Source organism: Lagenorhynchus albirostris, chromosome 1 (genome assembly GCF_949774975.1).
Source record: "Lagenorhynchus albirostris chromosome 1, mLagAlb1.1, whole genome shotgun sequence".
NCBI classification, from domain to species: Eukaryota; Metazoa; Chordata; class Mammalia; order Artiodactyla; family Delphinidae; genus Lagenorhynchus; species Lagenorhynchus albirostris.
Window position 1 is genome coordinate 22,308,856 of NC_083095.1, and position 22,172 is coordinate 22,331,027.

General features: G+C 35.1%; 1 protein-coding gene across 1 annotated transcript in view; it reads left to right on the plus strand.

Moving 5' to 3' along the window:
- Positions 1-22,172, plus strand: part of CEP128 (centrosomal protein 128) — a 424,502-nt gene that overhangs the window by 100,773 nt on the left and 301,557 nt on the right. Inside the window, exons 11-13 of the mRNA XM_060166154.1 lie at positions 2,946-3,020; positions 4,623-4,755; positions 10,979-11,130. Coding sequence (XP_060022137.1) covers positions 2,946-3,020; positions 4,623-4,755; positions 10,979-11,130 — 360 coding nt within the window. The remainder of the gene's footprint in view (positions 1-2,945; positions 3,021-4,622; positions 4,756-10,978; positions 11,131-22,172) is intronic.

The following is a 22,172-nucleotide window of genomic DNA, read 5'->3' on the forward strand; positions in this document are numbered from 1 at the left end:
CTTGTCTATCTTTCTGTAAATGTGGTTTTCCTTCCACAGGGTCAGAATTGTAGTTCTTCTTGCTTCTGCTGTCTCCCCTTTGAAAATTAACTTTTCAAGTGTAATGCTGTTTGGGGTCAGTGATATTCATTGAGTACCTTGGAAAGTGTCCCTGAGGTTTTTTGTTAGAGTGCAGTGAAGCCTTTACGTTTTGATGTGGAGTCACTTGGCTTGAGGGCTCTGCCACTCTCTGCTACTTGCTCTTGGAAACATACACAGGTAGTTCGCTACCTTGTCTCCTGGCCGCTCTTCTTTTCTAGAGGCGAATTAAACTGGACCATTCTTTGCTGGAGAACATTTAAAGAGGTTGACTTTACTGTAGGGTTGGGAAAGACCTGTTTTTTAAAGGTTGAATATTTTGTATCTATTCATTTTTGTTATAGAAGATAGGAACAGTTACCAGCCTAGTTCCGAAAAATCCTCTATTCTTATTAAATATTAAGTATCTTTGATATGAATTCATGTCTGTGAGGCTATAGAGCGTAGCATTTTAGAGCTAGAAAGTAACTCAGAGGCCAAACAACTCTCTTCAGTTTGCAAATGAGTAGATTAAAGGCCAAGCCCAAGGTAATGAATGATAAAGTGAAATTTTGCTTCTGATATAATGTTCTTTACTCTGTATTGCCTTTTCTATTTACCCTTACCTTCTTTATTTTATTTCACCAACCTATGTAAGGTTGCATGATGCGTCCATGCTATCTTTACGGTGGTAAGCAAGGTACATCAGGTCATCACGTTTGCTCTTTGGGAGTTGTAGATGCTGATATTACCCAGGAAACATGACCAGTATGGACCCTGGTAGATTTTGAAACCATGTTGACTTCAGTGCGATTTCTTCCCTTTTTATTTATTTATAGAAACAAGAGAACAGGTCAGATAATATTTTGTGTGGATTCTCTGCTTCCACATGTACCTTATAGTTGATTTACAGTTGGCCCTTGAACAATGGGGGCTTAGGTGCCCTGACCCTCTGTGCAGTCAAAAATCCGAGTATAACATGTAGTCAGCTCTCCGTATTTGCAGTTTCTCTCTAGCCATGGTTTCACATATGTGAATTCAATCCTATAGTACTGTAGTATTTACGAGTGAAAAAAAATCCGTGTATAAGTGGACTTGTGCAATTCAAACCCATGTTGTTCAAGGGTCAACTGTACTTTTAAAAATATGTGATAGTTACTTTATGAGCTGCTGCACACTTTTAAAAAACTTATATAACTGGATGAAAAAATTATTTTGAAATAATAATAGATTCATAGGTGTTGCAAAACAAAATGTACCATGGGCCAGTTATTCTTAGTGATAACATTTTCTATAATTGCCATCCAACATCAAAACCTGGAAATTGACACTGTTGCAATGCACAGAGCTTATGCAGATTTCACCAGCTTTATGTGTATACTCATTTGTGTGTTAAGTGTGTGTTTGTGTGTGTGTACTTCTATGCAGTTTTATCTCATGAGTCTCAATCTTATTGCCGCGATAGTCAAAATACAGAACTGTTCCATCACCACAGTGTTCCCTCATGCTACTCCTTAATAGTCACACCTTCCACATGTACAATTTCTGAAAGACTAATGTATAGATAGTAGTTTGTTCAAATGAAATGATAATTTAGGATAACTGTTACAAATCTAAGCACTTAATAACATCTTAATATAAATTTGTGATTTCACAAAACAACCTTACCCTTACAAAGTGCAAACATGTCCAGCATATGTAAGCTGTGGATTTTTAACAAAAGTGTCCCATCTGTAAGGGAGGAAAAATAATTTTCCCTTTACCCTTCTAGGTTCTTTGGCTGGTATAATAATTAAATTGACATAAAACAGGTTAACAGGAGAAAAACAAGTTTAATTTTGTATGTATGGGAGCCCCATAAAAATATGAGACTCAAAGACAGCCAGGCAGTTGAGGCTTATCTACCATCCTGAACGAAGGCAAGGAATAGGGGCTTGGGGCTTCAAAGGGGAGGAACACAGTTCACAGGAAGATGAGAAGAGTATATGTATGGTAAACAAATGTTTGCCCTGCCGTGAAGAGGTCTTTCAGATATAGAAAGTTATCTTTGGTAACAGCTCTCTTTCTGGTACAGACCTCCTTTTTAACTTTTTAAATGCAATTTAGGGGAAGGTAAAAAGCTTTTCCTGAATCTATTGGGTTTTGATTGCCATCAGCTCAGAATAATACTTGTGCCAAGAGGCATATTTTGGAGTGGCATATTCTTCTCCCCTTCACATCCTGTTATATTTTTCAGCTTGAGGTAAGCGAAGCACGTTGACTTTGTAGGGTATTTAGTCACCTAACTGCCACATTTTCTGTGGATGCTTATCTAATGGCAATATTATTAGGGAAATTTAAAATATCTTATTCTGATTAAAATTTTTAGAAATGTTAGGAATATTGGAAATATGAGGAATATAAGAATATTAAGAATATAAAAAATAACCAATTGGATGAAATACACTTTGAGTCATTGGGTCCCTGAAATTTTTATTCTAATTTTGTTCGTATGATACTACATGTAGTAATTTAAAGAAAAAACTGCTTCAGAATTTACATTAAAATGATTTAGAACTGAAGGGATCTCAGATTATCTAATATAAAATCCTTAATTTAGAGGTGACAGGAGGCCTAAGGAAAAGAGATTTAAATGGGGGTCATAATTGAGATGGAACTGACTAGAGCCAAGACCTCCTGCAGTCTGGTCTGGTTCACTTTTTGTTATTTAATTACCATTATTTTAATGGGAGCATTGATACATGTTTATAGCAAGATATTTTTCCTTTTATGTTAGCTGTAAAAATCTGAAAACTTTTTCACTTTTCTCCTCTTAAACTGAGCCTGTAATAGTTTAGTTATTTTCTGCCCCATTGGACATTTTTCCTTATTCTTTGTTGAAACTCTAGCTTGAACAGGAATTGGAGCTATCTCGAAGGTTATTGAATCAGTCAGAAGGCAGCAGAGAAGCACTTTTGCATCAGGTAAGTCTATGCAAGCTATGATAATCTGCTTTAAATTAAATCAGGATTGAGTCTGTTTCCCTATTAAATGTCTTTGTGAAAGGGAAAAAAACCTTAGATCTAGAAGTATTTTTCCTTAAGGAATGTATATTAACACACATAAGCAAAAGATGAAATCCTTTCAGGAAGATCCTTTCAGGAAGATTCAGAGAAAGCCAATGTAAAACACCAGCCCAGGTTCCCACTGTGACAGCATATCTTGCTGATTGCTTTTCCAGTTTAGGAATCATCTCTCTTAGCATAACCAGTGTAAAAGTGAGACTGGATGTGTAAGAGAAAATTTTCCCAGGAGCTTAATTTTATTCAAGGAGACGTAGAGAGTGAAGGCGGAAGTAAAATACATAAAACAAACCTTGCATGTTCAAGTTACTTTGAATGCATCACTGTCTTATATTTCGCATTTTCAAGCTGCTACCTGCCCTGCTTCCTTTTAACCAGAGATAAGGCTTAATTTTAAAGCATGACATTTTGTAGCCCATTAGCCAATAATAGGAGTTTGGTGCTTCTGATATCTAAAGTTCAGTAACTTGAAATAGCCATTTTATACACATTGGGTAAAGGCATGTGGGTTTCTAACTACCTTTCTGCCTGTGTTTAATATAAATTGCAATTGTAACTTCCTCTGTTTTGAGGTGTGGCTTACATAACTCACTACATAATATGCTAGGCAGGCAAAGTTGTCAGACATCTTAGACGTTCAGAAGGAGTATTACGTTTTGACAGTTAATCCTGAAGCATCTGAAACACCGTAGCTCCTGTTTTACAAAATGTTTAAAAATGTGTAATGGCTTTGTTTTGCAGCCAGTGGTCCAATGGAATTAATGTTGGCAGAGTTTAGATTTTCTCTTTTGGAAGTTTATATTTGTATTCATTTCCTTCTGATTTTTTTTTTGAACTCTGCCTTGTAATTTCTAATCTTATCTTTTGAAATAAGAGATTTATGTGTTAAAGTTGTCATTGTGACTTTACCTGAGTCTCTGCCACTGCTGACTTGTTTAAAGGTCATTGTGGACATGCTTGCTAGTCTCCAGATATACAAAGAAGAATAAAATGGTACCTTACCTCAAGGAGTTTATAGTTTATTCAACAGCTTTTATTGCTTATTTATTTTGAGCAGTACTTTGATATCACAGTGTGCTAAATTGTGATCATTTCATTTGACTTTACCAACCAATAGACTATGTTCACATGAAAGAGAATAAGTGAAAAATATAAAAATGTATAGTACTTAATTGGAGGTAGTTTGGGTTAATAACAGTAGAGTGGACTGAGGTGAAAATAGGGATTTTAAAAAAGTGTGGTCAAATTCTTTGTCACAGTAGACACAGAGAAGGGGAAAGAACATTCATTGTTTGTGGAAGGAATGGGAGGAATAAAGAAATGGAGCAAGAGACTGTTCCACTGTGCTTGGCATAACAAGGAGATTAACTTGGCTTCAACTTGTGCTTACAGTAGCCCATTGGAAGTAAATTTTTTTTCCCTAGAAAAATAATTTGTAAGTTTAGTTATTCTTTTCCTGCTTTTAAAACTGATAAAATTTCATTTTTGACTATGTGTATTTAGGTAGAAGAACTCCGTACACAACTCATGAAAGCAGAAGGTGATCAAAAAGGCTTAGTACATCAAGTATCTCAGATTTCCAAGCAACAGTCAAACTATCAGGACGAACAAGAAGTTGACTGGAGGTTTAGAAGAGGTATCATTCTGATTTGTAAATGTCTGGGGCTTTTTTGATCTTTCTTAAATATTTCCCATTTTCAGAATCGCTTTCCTTATGTTATATATTCTTTTCATCCTGTTTCTTGATCTACTACAAGGTTTTCCAAGTTAATCATAATTTAGCATCCAGTTTTTTTAAAACAGACTTAATTTTTTAATTTTATGTTTATAGCACTATTGAGCAGAAGGTACAGAGATTTCCCATGTACCCCTGCTCCCACATGTCACAGCTTCCCACACCATCAACACCCCTCTCCACAGTGGTACACTTGTTATAACTGATGAACCCTACATTGACACATCATTGTCATCCGAAGTCTGTATTTTACATTAGGGTTCACTCTTGTTGTGTGCTCTACAGGATTGGACAAACATAATGACATGTATCCACCATTATAGTATCATAGAGTAGTTTCACTGTCTTAAAAATCCTCTGTTTTTCATTATTCATCCCTCTCTCCCCTAACTTCTGGCAAGTACTGATCTTTTTATTGTTTCCATAGTTTTGCCTTTCCCAGAACCTAGTATGGTTGGAATCATACAGTGTGTAGCCTTTTCAGATTGGCTTCTTTTACTTAGTAATATGCCTCTAAGTTTCCTCCATGTCTTTTCATGGCTTGGTAGCTCTTTTAAAAAAAATTTTTTTTAAAGCACTGCATAATATTTCATTGTTGGATGTACCACTGTTTATTTATCCGTTCACATACAGAAGTCCATCTTGGTTGCTTCCAAGTTTTGGTGATTATGAATACAACTGCTGTAAACTAAATGTCTGCGTCCAGATTTTTGTGTGGATGTAAGTTTTCATCTCTTTTGGATAAATACCAAAGAGTGTGATTGCTTGACTATATGGCAAGAGTACGTTTAGTTTTGTAAGAATCTTCCAAACTGTCTTCCAGAATGGCTATATCATTTTTCCCTCTACCAGCAGTGAATGAGATTTCCCGTTGTTCTGTATCCTTGTCAACATTTGAAGTTGTCAGTGTTCTGGATTTTGGCCATTCAGATAGGTTTGTAGTGGCATATCATTGTTGTTTTAATTTGCATTTCCCTGATAACATGTGGTGTGGAGCACTATTCATATGCTTATTTGCCATATGTGTATTTTTTTTGGTGAGATATTCATTAAAGTCTTTGGCCCATTTCTTAGTATGGTTTTCTTATTGTTTTATTCTTATTTGTTTCTTGTTTGTTTTCTTATTGTTAATTTTAAGAGTCCTTTGTATATTTTGGATAGCAGTTCTTTATCAGATATGTCTTTGCAAATAATTTCTCATAGTCTGTGGCTTGTCTTTTCATTCTCTTGACAATGTCTTTCACAGAGCTGAAATTTTTAATGAAGTCCAGCTTGTAATTTCTTTCTGTGACTTTGGTGTTGCATCTAAAAAGCCATCACCAAACCCCAAATCATTCTCTTATCTTCTAAGAGTTTTATAATTTTGCATTTTACATTAAATCTGTGATCTATTTTGAATTAATTTTTGTGAAAGGTTTAAGATCTGTGTCTAGATTCATTTTTTTGCATGCAGGCCTTCAGTTCTAGCACCATTTGTTGAAAAACTATCTTTTCTCCATTGTATTGCCTTTGCTCCTTTGGCAAAGATCAGTTGACTGTCTTTATGTGGGCCTACTTCTGGACTCTCTATTCTGTCCCATGTATCTACCTGACCATTTTTTTTCTTTTTTGCCAGTACCACACTGTTTTGTTGGATAGTGTCAGTCCTCTAATTCTTTTCTTCTCCTTCAATACTGCACTGACTATTCTGGATTCTTTGCCATTCCATGTAACTTTAAAATCAGGTTGTCAAAATACAAAAAATAACTTGCTGGGATTTTGATTGCGCTTGCATTGCTTCTATTGATGAAGTTGGGAAGAACTGACATTTTGCCAATATTGAATCTTTCTGTCCATGAACATGGAATATCTCTCCATTTATTTTGTTAATCTTTGATTTCTTTCATCAGAGTTTGGTAGTTTTCATCATATATATTTTGTTAGATTTATACCTAAGTATTTAATTTTTTGTGGATGCTAATGTAAATGGTATTGTCTTTAATTTCAAATTTCACTTGTTTTTTGCTGATATTAGCATCCAATTTTAATGTCTTCTCTTCTTGATTTTTAAACCCATTTCTGTTGTCAGACCTGCTTATCTCATGAGTCTTTCTTTTAGAAAGAGACAGCAAGGCAGTAGTGGAATTTTTTTCAGATCCGTACACACACACACACATTTTTTCCCCCAATATATGCATACAATTAAGATTCTTTTTGTTACTTGGAGATTGGTGGCGAAATTTAATCACATTGTAGAAGTGGTTATGAACAATATGACTGGCTTTTTCTTATGTTGATTAGGAAGACTTTGTGTTTGAAAACTGTTAGAATGCTTTTTCAGTGGAGGTATTGATTTAGGCTGTGGAATTTAATTACTCTGGATGTATTTCTTTTTGAAAGTTTGTGTTTAACAGAAATGGTGATACTGAAATTTTATAATGGTTTCTGGTAGACTATTTCAGACTATTTAAATATTAATGCTTCTTACTCAGATGCCTAAATTACTGTAGAAACTCTTGTAAGCATCTGATGTTACAAATTCCCCAGATTCCCTACACATAACTCAATATGTTGCCTAAGTTAGAATTTCCACATTGCCAGAAAATCTTCACTGGATGGCAAATTTTGACATACCTATCCTAATATATTTGCATGCCATTAAGTTTGCTTAAGTTTCATTTGATGTTGTAATTTAATCATATTTTAACATCAAATACTTTAAAATTTATTTTTAACAGTAAAATATAAGGTATTAGATTATTCATCAAAATTTCATAAAGATGCACATAAGAACTCTCATTTTGTTTGGAAAAAGATCCTGTGGTACATTTGTTATATGTTTTGTTGTCTCATAAAATCTAGTTATTTTTGGTGTCTTTGAGGACTAGAAGAATCTCTTTTTTTTAACTACTTCCCAGGTTAAAAAAAAAACCCTTAAAGTTCTCTTGTCATTGTGACAGTGGACTTTTTCACCTTCTTTTAACAATTCTAGAGTTTTCATCTTTATAGAATACTTGTATTATTTTAAAAAATTCTACATAAGAAATTACACTCATCACGCTCTGCTTGCTGTTTGTTCCTCTACCCACTGTGAAATGACTTCCACTTCTACTTACAAAATTGACTTTGCTTAGTTTACTAGTGGTCTTCTCTGTCAAATTCAAAGGAATCTTTCCATTACTTGCCTTACTTGACTCCTGTTTGTTTCCTCTTAGAACTCTTCCACTGACTTCATTGTTCCTACTCTTTCCTGGTTCTTCTGTCTTAATTGCTTTCAGTCTTTGTATTTGAATCTTTTCCTTTTGTTTACAGTTTGCCTTTTAAATGCCTCTGTTGTCTAGAATCCTATTTATGGTTTTTCTCACTTAGTACCTCTCCCTAGGGGTTGTTATTTAATCTTCTGCCTTAGCTATCACCTACAAACGATGATCCCTAAATCTGGCTCATCTCACTCTCCTAACCTTCAGCCCTCCAGATGGAGTTGTTCATTGGGCATCAATATATGCCTTTCCAGAATGCTCAGTCAGCCGATTTACAACTGAATTCATCCTTTCCTCAAAACCTGTTTTTATTTCCTATCTTAATTGATCGTATCATTCTTTATCCAGATAAGCCTAAAATACAAAGAATATCCAAACTTATTCCTTCTCACCTCCATCTAATTAGTCTCTACGTCCTGTCTATTTGTAGATCCTGATATCTCTTGAAGTTGCTTCTTTCTTATTCCCCCTAGCCCATTTTAGGCATGCTTCATCTCATCTCTGTTACCCTCTTAACTTGTCTTACTCTGTTGAATAGCTTGTCTGTGATCTGTCTTCTGTACTGCTACTAAAGAGACCCTTCTAAGACACAAACCTTTCATGTTATTCTCTTGATTAAAACCTCTCATTATAATTTATTGAGTTCTTACAGGGCATTATGCTACTCATTTTACACTGTCTCCTTTAGTTCTTACAACTATTCTATGAGGGGGGAATATTCTTACTTCCATTTTAATGACTTAAAAAAAAGACTAAAGAACAAAGAAATTGAGTGCCTTGCTTAAAGTTACATTTGTTGGAAGTAGCAGACCAAATCTTTTTTCTACCCAGACTTGAACTCTTAACTGCTATCCTGTACTGACCCATCATTGTTTGTAGCAAGAGTTCCTTAAAATGGAGCATATAACCCACTGGGTGTGGGAGGAGAGTGTTTGTAACACTATATTTTATACTTTATGTTTTAAGTATTTTAATTTTGATAAATGTTTCATTATATATGTATATATGTGTGTATATCTATATATTTATATATATCCACACTCATGTTTTATATCTATATTATGAAACATATCAAAGTATTATGTCATCACACCAAATACATATGTGTTTTATAAATATACATATATGTATGTGTTTATACACATATTCATATGTATTATCTCCATAATTTGTATAATATATTCATACTAATGTTAATTTGTATATGTATGTATACACTAATGTTATATATATCATGAAACATGTCTATGTCTATATGTAGATAGGTACTATAGAGAGATATATGCACACACATATGCATATATAAATTAATAAAATAAAAAATGTATTTATAAGATGAATGAATGTGTATATTTGTCAAATGAATAAATACATTTACACATAAAAAATATGCATATTTTCACGTTGAAGACCTAGCAGGGGTGGGCAGAGTATGGCCCATGGGCCAAATCCAGACCGCCCCCTGTTTTTGTAAAGAAACTTCATTGGACTAAAGCTCCTCCCATTCATTTATGCATTGTCCAGGTCACTTTTGCAATTTAATAACAGAGATAAGTAGTTGTGACAGAGACCATATAGCTGAAATATTTACTATCTGACCCTTTACAGAAAATGTTTGTTAACTCCTGGTCTGCAGGCTAATTTCTAAGCTCCCTGGCAATGCATAACTCCCTGCTGACTCTCCTGTTTCCCTCCCTCATACGTATTAGCTGTGTAGAACTCCTGTGTGTGCAGTTACCTGAATATGAAATCCAATATTGTTCCTCTATGCTTTATGCTGTTTCCTTTCCCTGAAATATCACCCCAACTTCATCTCCTTTGCTTGGTGAAATTTTGTATCTATTTTTTAGAACTACCATAGTAACCAGTTTTTCCTACCTCAGTTTCTCATTAAGATAGAATTAATCATTCTATCCTTTGGACTATTTTTGTATAATAACCATTTATTATACAGAAATTATACAGATATAGAGAACTGTTTGTCTAGTATCTATAAGTGCTCTTATCATACTATTAAAATACCTATGTATCTTTCATCCAAAATATGCAATTTTGACATTTTAATATTTCTAAAGTTAGCATGTGTCTTACACATGATCTATAAATTGGATTTGCTAGTGTCTCCTTCCTTCTTTCCTATTCTGGAAAGGAAGCTACTAGAAAAAGAGTAGTTTTAAATTGATAATATATGTTCCAATTTTTGACATCTTAAATTCATGGAAGTACTTTATTTTTATGTTTTCTTTCTATTCTTGGAGTGCAAGCTCATTGAGAAAAGGATTTTTGTGTTATTTATCTTTGAAAAAGATGGTGTTAACAGTGCCCTGTTCATCATATACCAAGTATTTCATGTTGGACTAAAAATAAATACTAAGTCAATTTATATTGTTCAGTGATACAATTGTAGGTAGTAGTCTCCAGAATTAATAGATTAGAGGTCATAACACAATCAAAATTTAGCAGCATCATTTGTTTACGTTGCAAGAAAAGTGTTTTGTTGTGTGAACTTCAGTAACTTCAGTTAGGTGGAGAAGCTTAGTTGAAAATTCTTTCAGTATTTTTGTTTTAGAGTTTGGGGGTAATATAGGAATGTAAGGCAAATTAAAGAAAAAATGCATAGAATTTTCTTGAAATAAATTGTACTAGAAATCAGATAACACTTTAGTATCAAAATGTGATAATATTGGATGACACAACAATGTGTATATTTTATAAAACTGTGTGAGACTTGAAACAATAGAATGACAAATTCTGAGAAGTCTGTTGGGTGACAGTGACAATTAATAAGTGGATTGTATTAGGTAGAATATTAAAACATACCATTCGAAAGTACATTATCCTGTGAGTAACGAACAACCATCAAGCTTTACATTTTCTCTTTTAAGGGGTTGAGCGGGAAAAAGAGGATCTGGAGAAGCAGATGTCAGATTGGCGAGTGCAGCTGAACTTCAGTGCAATGGCATCTGAGTTAGAGGAAGTGAAGCGGTGCTTGGAGCGAAAAGACAAGGAGAGAGTACATTTGGCAGCACAAGTAGAGGTGACTTTGCTGTTTTTAAGCTGTATTCAAAGGACTTCAGTTCTGTTTCATAGAATTGCTTAATGAAATTTTAATATAAAGATTGTGATGTTTTATGAACTCTAGTTTGGATATAGATAAGGTAATGTTATATAGATGAGCACTTTAATTACATACAAAAATTTCTATGAATTCATTTCTCTTCATTGGGACCTCAAAGTCAGGATACCTATCAAACTTGAAAATATTCTTGTTCCAGTAGCAATTGAGCCCATCCCTCAGACAGAGGGTCCTTTTTTCTTTGAAGGAACAGTTATTTGGGGGGTGAAACTGGCAGAAGGCACAGCAAAAAGTTATTACTGATATTTTTTCTTTGGAAACATAAAGGGTTTCAAATCTCCAGCTGTTTTCCATGAGGTAGAGTTGTGATGCCTCCATCAATTTAGAGTTGTGTAGTAGTCATGAATGATGTAGTAACCATGAGTGAAGTGTAACTAGGCAGCTACCGTTTCCAGGTTGCCTTTTATCTAGCACAGATAGCATAAGTATTAGAAAATATTAAAAACCAAAGGAGAGAACTTCATAAAAAGAAAATGGCTTAATTCCTATTTTAATTATGCAAATTAGATCAAACATGGAGGACACATCTGGAAATAGATATGTATCAGTCTTACTCTGTTCTTATTAGGGAAGTTGTGTTCTAATTGTAATAAGTTGCCACATTTGAAGAATTTCCTGAATAATAATGAAAGGTAGAAAATTGGTGTTAAAAGCATATAACTTTATATAATCCCAAGGAAATATTTAATGTTACTGCAGTCTGAGTTTCTCTTTCATCTTGTCTGTGCATCAATGGAAAATGTATTTTAATTAATTAATCAATTAATTAGTTAGCTTTAAGCTGATAGTTAAGTTTAAACACAGTCTAAAATCTCTACATTTTTTATTCCCCCCCACCATGTTTTATGTTTTTGACGTCAAATTTTACATCTTTTTGTGTATCCTTAACTGTTTATTGTAGTTACAGTTGATTTTCTGACTTGTCTTTTAACCTTCCACTAGCTTTTTAAGTGGTTGATTCACTGCCTTTACTATATATTTTCCTTCACCAGTAAGGTTTTTTCCTTTCATATATTTTCCTACCTTTATAGGGCCTTTCCTTTTTCACCTAAAGAAGTTCCTTTAACATTTCTTGGAAGGCTGGTTTAGTGGTGTTAACCTCTTCTTAGTTTTTGCTTGTCTGGGAAACTCTTTCTCTCTCCTTCAATTCTGAGTAACTTTGCCACATGAGTATCCTTGGTTGTAGGTGTTTTTCCTCTCATCACTTTAAATAAAATATATCATGCCACTCCCTTCTGGCCTGCAATGTTTCTGCTGAGAAATCAGGTGGTAGCTTTATGGGGCTTCCCTTGTATGTGACTTGATTTTTTTTTTTTTTTTTTTTTTTTTTTTTTTGCTGCCTTTAAAATTCTCTCTTTAACTTTTACTGTTTTAATTATGGTGTGTCTTGGTGTGGATCTCTTTGGGTTCATCGTGTTTGGGATTTTCTTTGTTTCCTGGACCTGGATGTCTGTTTCTTCTGGCAGGTTACATTTTCAGCCGTTATTTCATCAAATACATTTTCTACCCCTTTCTTTCTCCTCTCCTTCTGGCACCTCTATAATGTGAATCTTGCTATGCTTGATGTTATCTTAGAGGTCTCTTAAGCTCTCCTCATTTGTAAACATTCTCTTTTCTTTTTGCTGTTCTGACTTAGTGATTTCAGCTATTCTGTTTTCCAGGTTGCTTACATATTCTTCTGCATCACCTCATCTGCAGTTGATCACCTCTAGTGTATTTTTCATTTCAGTTATTGTATTCTTCACCTCTGATTCCTTCTTTTTTATATTTTCTAATTCTTTTTCGAAGTTCTAATTGTGTTCTTCCGTTCTTCTCCCAAGTTCAGTGAGCATTTTTATGATCATTGCTTTAAACTCTGTATCAGGTAAATTACTTACCTTGATTTCATTAAAGTTTTGTGTTTTTTTTTCCTGGGGTTTTATTTTGTTCTTTTGTTTGGAACAGAGTCCTCAGTCTTCTCATTTTGCTTGACTTTCTGTGTTTGTCTCCATGAATTAAGAGAAACAGTTACCTCTCCATGCCTTGAAGATGTGTCCTTGTGGAGGAGTGTCTTTATACAGACTATGTATGTCCAGTGGATTTTATGGAAGGGCTGGTGCTGAAGTGATCCTGAGCTCTCCTGGGGTGTACTGGGGGCTGCTCCCTGGTGGTAGGGGTGCTGGAGCTGGAGCCGTGTGGGCTGGGGCTTCGCCCAAGGCCCATAGAGGGCCACCACCTTGGCAAGGGAGCTGGAGCCAGAGGGGCTAGAGTTGGAGCCCAGCATGAACCAAGGCTTCTCCAGGGGTGTGCCAGGGATTGCCGCCTTGGTGGGGGACTGAAGAGGGAGGATTATGTGGGCTGGGGGCGTCTGATGAGGCAGTCTTGGCAGGACAGCTAGGGTGTCAGGCACTTGTCACTCTGCTGCCTCTGTTCTGGGGCTTGGAGTAAGTTTGTGTTGCCAGTCTTTAAGAGCAAAGTCTTAGTTTTCTACAGCCCTCCAGCCCTCCTGGCTGTAAGCCCTGCTGGTTTTCAAAACCAGTTACGGGGGCTTGTCTTCCAGGTGCCAGTCTGCAGGGCTGGGGTACCCGAAGTTGGGACTGAACCCCTTCCTCCTTAGGGAGGACCTCTGAGTTTGTGACGTCTCCTTTCTCTTTTGGGTCACCTGCTGGGGGCTGACCTTCTGGGTTCTGACTAAATTACTTCGCTTCCCCTTTTACCTATCTTGGTGTGGTTTTCTTTCTTTATATCCTTAATTGTGGAAGAGCTACTCTGCTAGTCTTCAGGTCATTCTCAGAGATAGTTGTTCTATAAGTAGTTGTAGTTTTCGTGTGTCCTTGGGAGGAGGTGAGCTGAAGGTCTTCCTACTCCACCATCTTGATCTTGCCTTCCTCTCTACATGTTTAATAAATTCTTACTAGAAATATTCTCAGAGCAGTTGTAATTGTAGGACTTTTAAAGGTTTTTTATGAGAATTATTTAGCCTTTTATTCTGCTGACAAATGTGGTAAAATATATGATTATTTTGTCAAAGTTAAATATTAAAAAAAAAAAAACTATGCTAATGATGCCAGAGGTAGAAAAATCTCTTTGCTCAGTTGTTTAAAACCACATGTTGGTCTGTCCTCCCTCCCTCCTTCCTCTTCTCCCTTCCTTCCCATTGTTTCTTTTTATTTACCATTTATGGAATAAATTGAAAAAACCTCAAGCATGTAGACATTTAAAAATTATTTATAATGTAATAATGCTCTCATTGAAAGAGGCTGGCTTTCCCTAAAGTCCTAAATTAATAGTTCTTTTACATTTTCACATGTGTTACCAGAAGAGTTGGAATTCTCTTGGGTTAGTTGGGATAGGTTGTATAGATTTGGATATGAAACACAATTGGAGAGAAAGATGAACATTTACTCACATATGAAATAGTTAATGACCATCTATTACATGCCAGGCACTGTTCTAGTTACTGGTGACATAGCAATGAACAAAACCCCCTCAGATTTCCCTGTTCTATGAAGATGATATTCTAAAATTGACATAGAATGTTCTTTGAGTTTGTTGCAAGTATAATTGAAATTCCTTTTGGGGGATGAAATATTTTTTTCCTAATTTCCATTGAAAAGGATATCACAAAAAGACATTGTTCATCCTGGAAGAAATTATCATTTATCAGTTTTCCCTGATTTTTCTTATTTTTATCAGTAAAATAATTAATTAAATTTATATCAGTTGTTTTAGATTTAGTGACACTTCTGATTATGGCTTGTTTATTTTTTATACTTGTGGAGGCCCTTTAAATATCTTTATTCCTAAGCTATTCTCAAAGTGACATCTAGTATAGACTTTGTGAGAGATATATATAGGTCATGGATCACTCAATTTAATCTCTAACAGTGGAAAATTTATTGAAATTTAATTGAAAAACATTTAGCCTCTGCTTTTCTTTTGGTGGTACGGAGTATTGCCTTATACATTCCATAAAAAATGGAAATTAATTTCCTTTAGTTGCTTTTTTAGAAATCAAATATAAGTAAGAAAAGATGCATAAATGAGATTATTGATCAGGCCCAAGAACATTTGAATAGTAACCTTTCTTGTGGTTTGTTTGATCATTAATGTCTTTCTCTTTAACCTTGACCTAACACCTCTCCTGCAGAACTTTATACAGTCTTGTAGACTCATTTGTTCTTTATCGTCCGTCCTCATTTCCATCTTTTGTTGTTCTACTTGGTCAGTGTTTCCTTAGTGTCCTCTTTTTGTGGAAATTCTAAAGCTTTTCCTCCCTGAAGCCTTGTTGGATTGTATCCATTGCAAGTGATAATCCTTCTTTCTGAACCATCCTTTTGCCTATGTCACTGAGGATCTTATGGCACCCATCTCACACTGTCTTAAAGTAATCTGGGTATGTTTCTTTAAAATTTCAAAGCAGGTTGAAATAAAGGAGAAATGGGACTGCAGAAGAAAGCGGTCCTGTCACCAAGACAAATCTGACCTTGATGTTCCTACCTTGGTAAAGATACCATTTTTCAATGTCTTGTCCTCTGGACAAGACATCTGGAAACTTGAGTTTTCTGTGTCCTAGAATTAATGTGACCCAGGATTAATAGTGACACTTGCAAGAGAACAGTATATAAAAGAGTGCCAGTTCATTGATGTACCCTGTGGGAATCCTACGTGGATATTTATACACTCTTCTCTTGTGCAGGGCACCAGTCTCCCAGTTTTCTGTACCTACATTTTAGAAAGCTGAATTAGTAACCAAAAAGTTGTTGGTGAACACAGAATCAGAGAGTAATGATGTCTAAAGGACTGTTTGTTCATGGCTATGGTAAGGCTCCCCCACCCTCTACCTCTCTTTAATAGCATTCTTGTACCCAGAGATCCTGTTTACTTTAGCAGATTCTGTCTTTATTCCTGGAGTATGTTGAACTGATTTCTTCTGTCTTTCTAACAATCTCCTGTGCTTCCACTCTGATGCTTAACCTTCTGTTTACATTTTCTTCTGATACGTTGCTGTGCACAGATTTTGCTCTGGGCCATTTACCAGTATGCATTGATGTTATAATTCAAACTTGTGGCATTCTGGGAGCCACTTATGAATTAAAGACTTAGACCCTTTTCAAATCCTAAATGAGTATGGGGTAAGAACCAGGTCTTATCTCAATATCCTTTTACGCAACCCCTGCAAACAATGTCTCACCCATTTTAGGCACTCAGTTAATATTTGTTGACTGAAATAATATATTGTAGAAAAATTTTACGGTTAATTTTCAAAGCTAACACTTGTTGTCCAGTCATTCCTTAAAAGCATATTAATTTCTGGAAGAGTTGTCAGTATTCAAGGGGGAACCTTTGCTCTTTCTCACTAATTGCATTAGTTTTTGTTGATCCAGAATATATATTTTAAGCAGTTGTTCTACACTGGGGAAAAAACAATGAAAATAGCTTGTGAAAAACCCAAATGAAAGCTACATTTGAGTTTGCATAATTTACTTTTCAAATTCTATCTAAGACCTTAAATCTGTATGTGCATAAAAAATACTAAGTGCGGTTTTTCTGTCTTCTAAACTTGAGTTGAACCTCATTAACCTTGATAGGCTATTTGTATTCATAAGAATTCCAAGCATCCTTGATCAATGATTCCTCCTGATTTAATCTCAGCCTCCATGTTCCATCAACTTACTCTTCTTGGGGAAAAAAAAAAATTTGACTTTTAAATTCAATGAAGAACTTCAAAGAAAAAGCAAGGTGCTGTACATAATATAGAGTAAGTTTTGAAAGTGATAATTGAGTGACAACTGACATGATTATTCATTAACAGAAACTTGGGACTGTAATGCCAGCATTTCCTTTTAAGAAGAGAGAAGATTGTGGAAAATAAATGATAATCAATAATAACATTTTTATGATTAGTACAGTAGAAACAGAAGGAAGATTGTTCCTTTCATGCATGCTTTTAGGATAAACTGTTTTGATTTTTGCATTTTTTTATATAAAGCTGGCCACTTTCCTATGCAGTAATGCCCACTTCAATACTACTTTTAAACCCTTCTTAGAGACCTGCGGTCTTAGACATCTTAATAACCTTGTCTGTAATTTCCTATTGTACTTCTTTTTTTAAAATCTTAATAATTTCTTCCTTATCCAAGGGCATGTTATAAAATAAGGTATTACCTGAGCAATAAGTAATATTTAATATACAGGTTAGATTATAAAGAAAAATATTGGTAGCAAAACTTTATAGAGAAAGGCTCAAATTGTGGAACCTAGTAGAGATCAAGTCTGCCACTATTATTAACCAAATTAACTCTCACATTAGGACAATTGCTAAGACCGTAGATGCACTGTACTCCAAGTTCTTAAAAAAGATGATTATTGGCACAGATGCTGTACAAGTAAAAACTCTAAAACTAAACAAACGTTTACACTTCCTGAAAGATTTAGCTTAATTCCAAGGTCTTTCATCTATATGGAAAAAATAGGAATTTTAGGAGTTGTGAAGAAAGGCCGTTTTTCTATTTTCTGTAACTGAGTTGCAACGAATATTTCCATAAAGCCAGAAAGTAGAAGTGGAATGAGCATTTTAATTTTGCTTTTAAACTATCACTAATATTTATTATAACTTATCATTTGAATGTGGTGAATAAAGAAATAATTTAGGAATAAAAATGTCCATTTTCAAGTTCTTTGTTTTCTGAAATCATGATGATTTCTGCATCGTTTTTTACTTATAAATTGAATATGTAGGCCTTTGTGATTCTTTGTGTGTATATGATGTGTGTGTGCTTGTTCGTGTGTGTGCATGCATGCTTGAGGTGGTGGTGAGAGAGGGAGAAACTTACATTCCTCACAAAATAATGACGTATCAAAAACATATTAGCTATAGGTTTAATATTTAAAGCAATTATAAAGATAAAATATAGCCTTGGGAATAATGATTGAAGGACTTGCTTTAGAAAAATGGGTGATATGAAACAAATGAGGTAATGTTCTTGCCTCTGTAATTGATGGTTATTCATTTCTTGACTACCACAAATGCCATTAAAAGGGGGATAAGAAGACTTTATAATAATCCAGTTTTAACTGTTCTTGCATTATACCTGTAGTCCTAATCGTTACCTTATCATTAGAGTGATTTTAATTTGATAGCATATCATTTTAAGTGGAAAACTAAATTGTTTTTTAGGTGTTTGTTTTCAGGCAACTTTCTACAAGTGGAAATGAGATTGTACTGAGCCTTAAACCACAAAAAAGTCAGCATGTTCATTATACTCTTGGAAATGTTCAAATAGTATGAATTATCTTTGTAAGAAAATTAAATTATTCATATGCACTGAGAAAACATTCTTTTAGTTTTTAATAAGTATCCATGGCTAACATAAAGGTTAATGTTAGCAAGTTTTTTCAAATCTATTAAATGCATTTAGTCTCTAGTACTTCACTGGGTGAAGTATGTGTTTATATTATGCAATCTTTTATTTTGGGGGAACCTGTAATGACAAAATGTTAGACTGTTTGCTCTTCCTTAAAGAAGATTATAAATTAGGCAAACTTTTGGCAATTCTGATTAAAGAACAGTACCTCCCACTAAGAAAAACTAGAAAAGCTGGGGAAGACATATATTTAAAAAAATCTGTTTGAAGTTATCAAAGAGTTATCTGGGGACAAGGACAAGAGGGATCAAGTATTCTGTTAAGGAGTGGAGTGCAAAAAGTGATGGGCCTGACACTTAGCATCATTTTCCCTTGTAATGGGTTCTGAATCGCAAATTGAGCAGAGTTTACAACAGAGCTTAGGCCCATTGAAGAGGAGGAGCCCGGTGAACATCTTGCAGTTTCAGTTGGGATACCCAAAGGGCTAAACTTCAGGAGTCTGGGTGAACTGAAAATACACTAACAGTCACAAAGACTGTAACATAGCTTTGAATCTGCTTTGATTTTATCTGTCCTTATCCTTACTGCCCATTTACACAAAAGTACAGTTGACTCTTGAATAACATGAGTTTGAATTGCATGGGTCCACTTATATGCAGATATTTCTGAATAGTAAATATTTCAGTACTACATGATCTGTGGTTGGTTGAATCCATGGACGTGGAGGAACCATGGATACCGAGGGCCAACTATAAATTATACTTGAATTAAACCCCTGTGTTGTTCAAGGGTCAACTGTAAATCTTTTGGGGAAGAAGGTATGATCATCCTGAGCCCTGATATTGTTTCTATAATTTGTCATACAATGTCTAGCCTTTAATCAAAACTTAGCAGGCAGATCGGGAAACAAAACCACACTACTTTTTAGCAAGAGAAAAAAAAGCAAGAGATAGAAACCAGCAGATAGACTATTCAGATATAGGTGTTAACAGAAATCAACTTTAACTGATGGTTATTAATATGTTAAGAAATTACGTTATAAGATATTTAATCCTAGCAGAGAATAGGATATTATGAAAAGAATCACTAGAAATCTGAGTATTGAAATATATAATAACTAAATTAAGAGCTGGATAGGTAGGTAGAGTTTAACGGAAGATTAGATACATTTTTTTTTCTTAATTCTGTAAAGAATTTTATTTTTTTTCTTAATTCTCTAAAGAATTTTATGAGGCCTCCATCCATATATATGCTTAGGATGTATAATATAGTATGTGGTTTGGTTTCTGGTTTTGTGTTCTGTTTTTTCTATTTTCTAATTGGCAATGAGAAAAAAAACTTATGCAGTCATTTCATTCAATAAATTTTGATTAAGGGCCTGTTGGGTCTGGTGCTAGGATCTGGGTGTACACAAATGAAATCAACATTGCCCTCAATAAAGGCACAATCACTGAACTTGCATTTAGCACTGAAGTGTCAATTCACTAGAAAAACCAGACCTCTTCAGTGTGGGTGGGCAGAATCACTGTGAGGCTTAAAATGGAGAACCAGGGGTATGGGCTTGGGGCCTTGAACCTTTGGAAGTGGGCATGAGGCTCCTCCATCCCTACTGCACCAAGATGGCTCCTACCCTCCAAGGACAGAACAATATATATATTATATTGTTTATATATTATTATTATATATTATATATATTATATGTATATAAAGGCAAAGAGTCATCAGAAGACAAAACAGCAGAAATATCTTCAAATAGAAATTGGTATTTGGTGATTGAAAATCTGAAACAATGGTTTCATAGTTTTACAGGTTTAGTGATTTCATTATTATGTCACACGCTTCATTTATATTTGTAGCCTTGGGTATGTGCACAGCCTCCATGACCACCAGGGATGATTATTGTTTTAGCTGGACTCTCTTTGATTGTCTATTTCCCTGCTCCTCCCATTCAGCTCTGGCTAGGCTGACTTTGTTGTTATCTCACTTAGCTTTTATCCTCTCCACTAACTGCTAGATGATTTTTTTTTTTTTTTGACAGTGCCCTTTGGTATAAATTGCTCCACAATCTGATTCAGTTAAGGTTGGGCCTCTTTGCAAGGCTAGGGTGTTGCCAGTCTTTGGGGCATTCTCTGATCCCAAGAGAGCTCTCCTTAGCTATCCTTTACTTGATTCTCTCTATTAAACTTCTATCTGATCTGTTGTTTCACTTGTTCCTACTAGTGATATGGAAACCACCAGCCTCTTAACTGCTCACACCCAAGATCGCCATTGTTTTTGACATCATCCTTAGAAATGAATTTTCTTATGCTCTGTTACAAATAACAGCAGAGCTGTTGAGCTTTCTGTTCATATGACCTCTCTCCTTCTCAGCAGAACCTCTGCATTGGAGCTGAATTCAGGGACTATAATTTGTTTCCCTCTGGAGTGATCCTCCAGCTCTTCAGGTGTGGTGTTGGGTAGGTATGGTAGTCTCTGATCTTCACAGTTTGCCCCTTCTGTTATGGATCCTTCACTGTATTGAGTGAACTTGGGCAGGGGCAATCTAGATGTACTATGCCTTTTGCCCTACAAGTGGGGGTTGGTTGGGGGAAAGGAGACTTGTCCTTTGGCTGTGCCTTCTTGGGATAGAGCTTCTGCAATTCTGATCTGGGGGCCTGCCCGTCTATGGGTGAATTTGTAGCCCTAGACTGGGAGCTGGGCATAGGGGAAGCCCTGTCTTCTTGGGCTATACTTGCCTGGAGTGTTGCTTCATTCACACTGAGCTAAGGAAGCGTACCTTGGAATAGATTGTGGCTGAGATGCCACAGCCTCTCATTATTCTTACCAAGATTTAATAGATTTTCTTAAATAAATGTTTCTTTATTTGCTCTATGCCCTTAGGACAATTTCCAGATGTTTTAAATGGTTTTTATTTTTTAAAATAATTTTTACCAGTTAACTGGTTGTTTTGCTGGGAATAGGGTCTGCTAACCTCCTTACATTGCCATTTCGGAAGTCTTCCTCCTTGGGAGAAATAGTGTACCAATTAGGAAAAAAATATCCACTCTGAGTCACAGAGAGACAAATGATGGAAAATATGGAAACATTTATAACAGATAGGTGGGACATAATGAAAAGTTCTGAAGTTCTAATGTATATATAATTGGAATCTTAAAAGCAGAAGAGAGAGGCAGAAGCAATATTTGAAGAGAAAAGACATCAGTTCCCATAATTAAGAAGTCCTAAGAATCCCAAGCAGGACAGATACAATAAAAATCACAACTAGACATGTCATAGTAAAATTAGTAAAACCAAAGAGAAAGAGAAAACCTCAAATGCAGCTAGAGGGGAAAGAAGATGTATTACCATAAATGATCAAAATGGAAACTAGAAGAATAGGAAGATGTCTTCAAAGTACTGAAGTAAAATAATTGCCAATCTAGATCCATACCCAGTGAAAATATTCTTCAGAACTGAAGGTGAAGTAAAGATATTTCTAGACAGCAAGAACTGATGAATTCAGTTTTAGCAGAACTGATACGGTCAAGGTAATTTTTTGAAGAGGAAAGAAGAAAAATGTAGCAGCGAATGAAGACCAATACGTGAGGTAAAAATTTG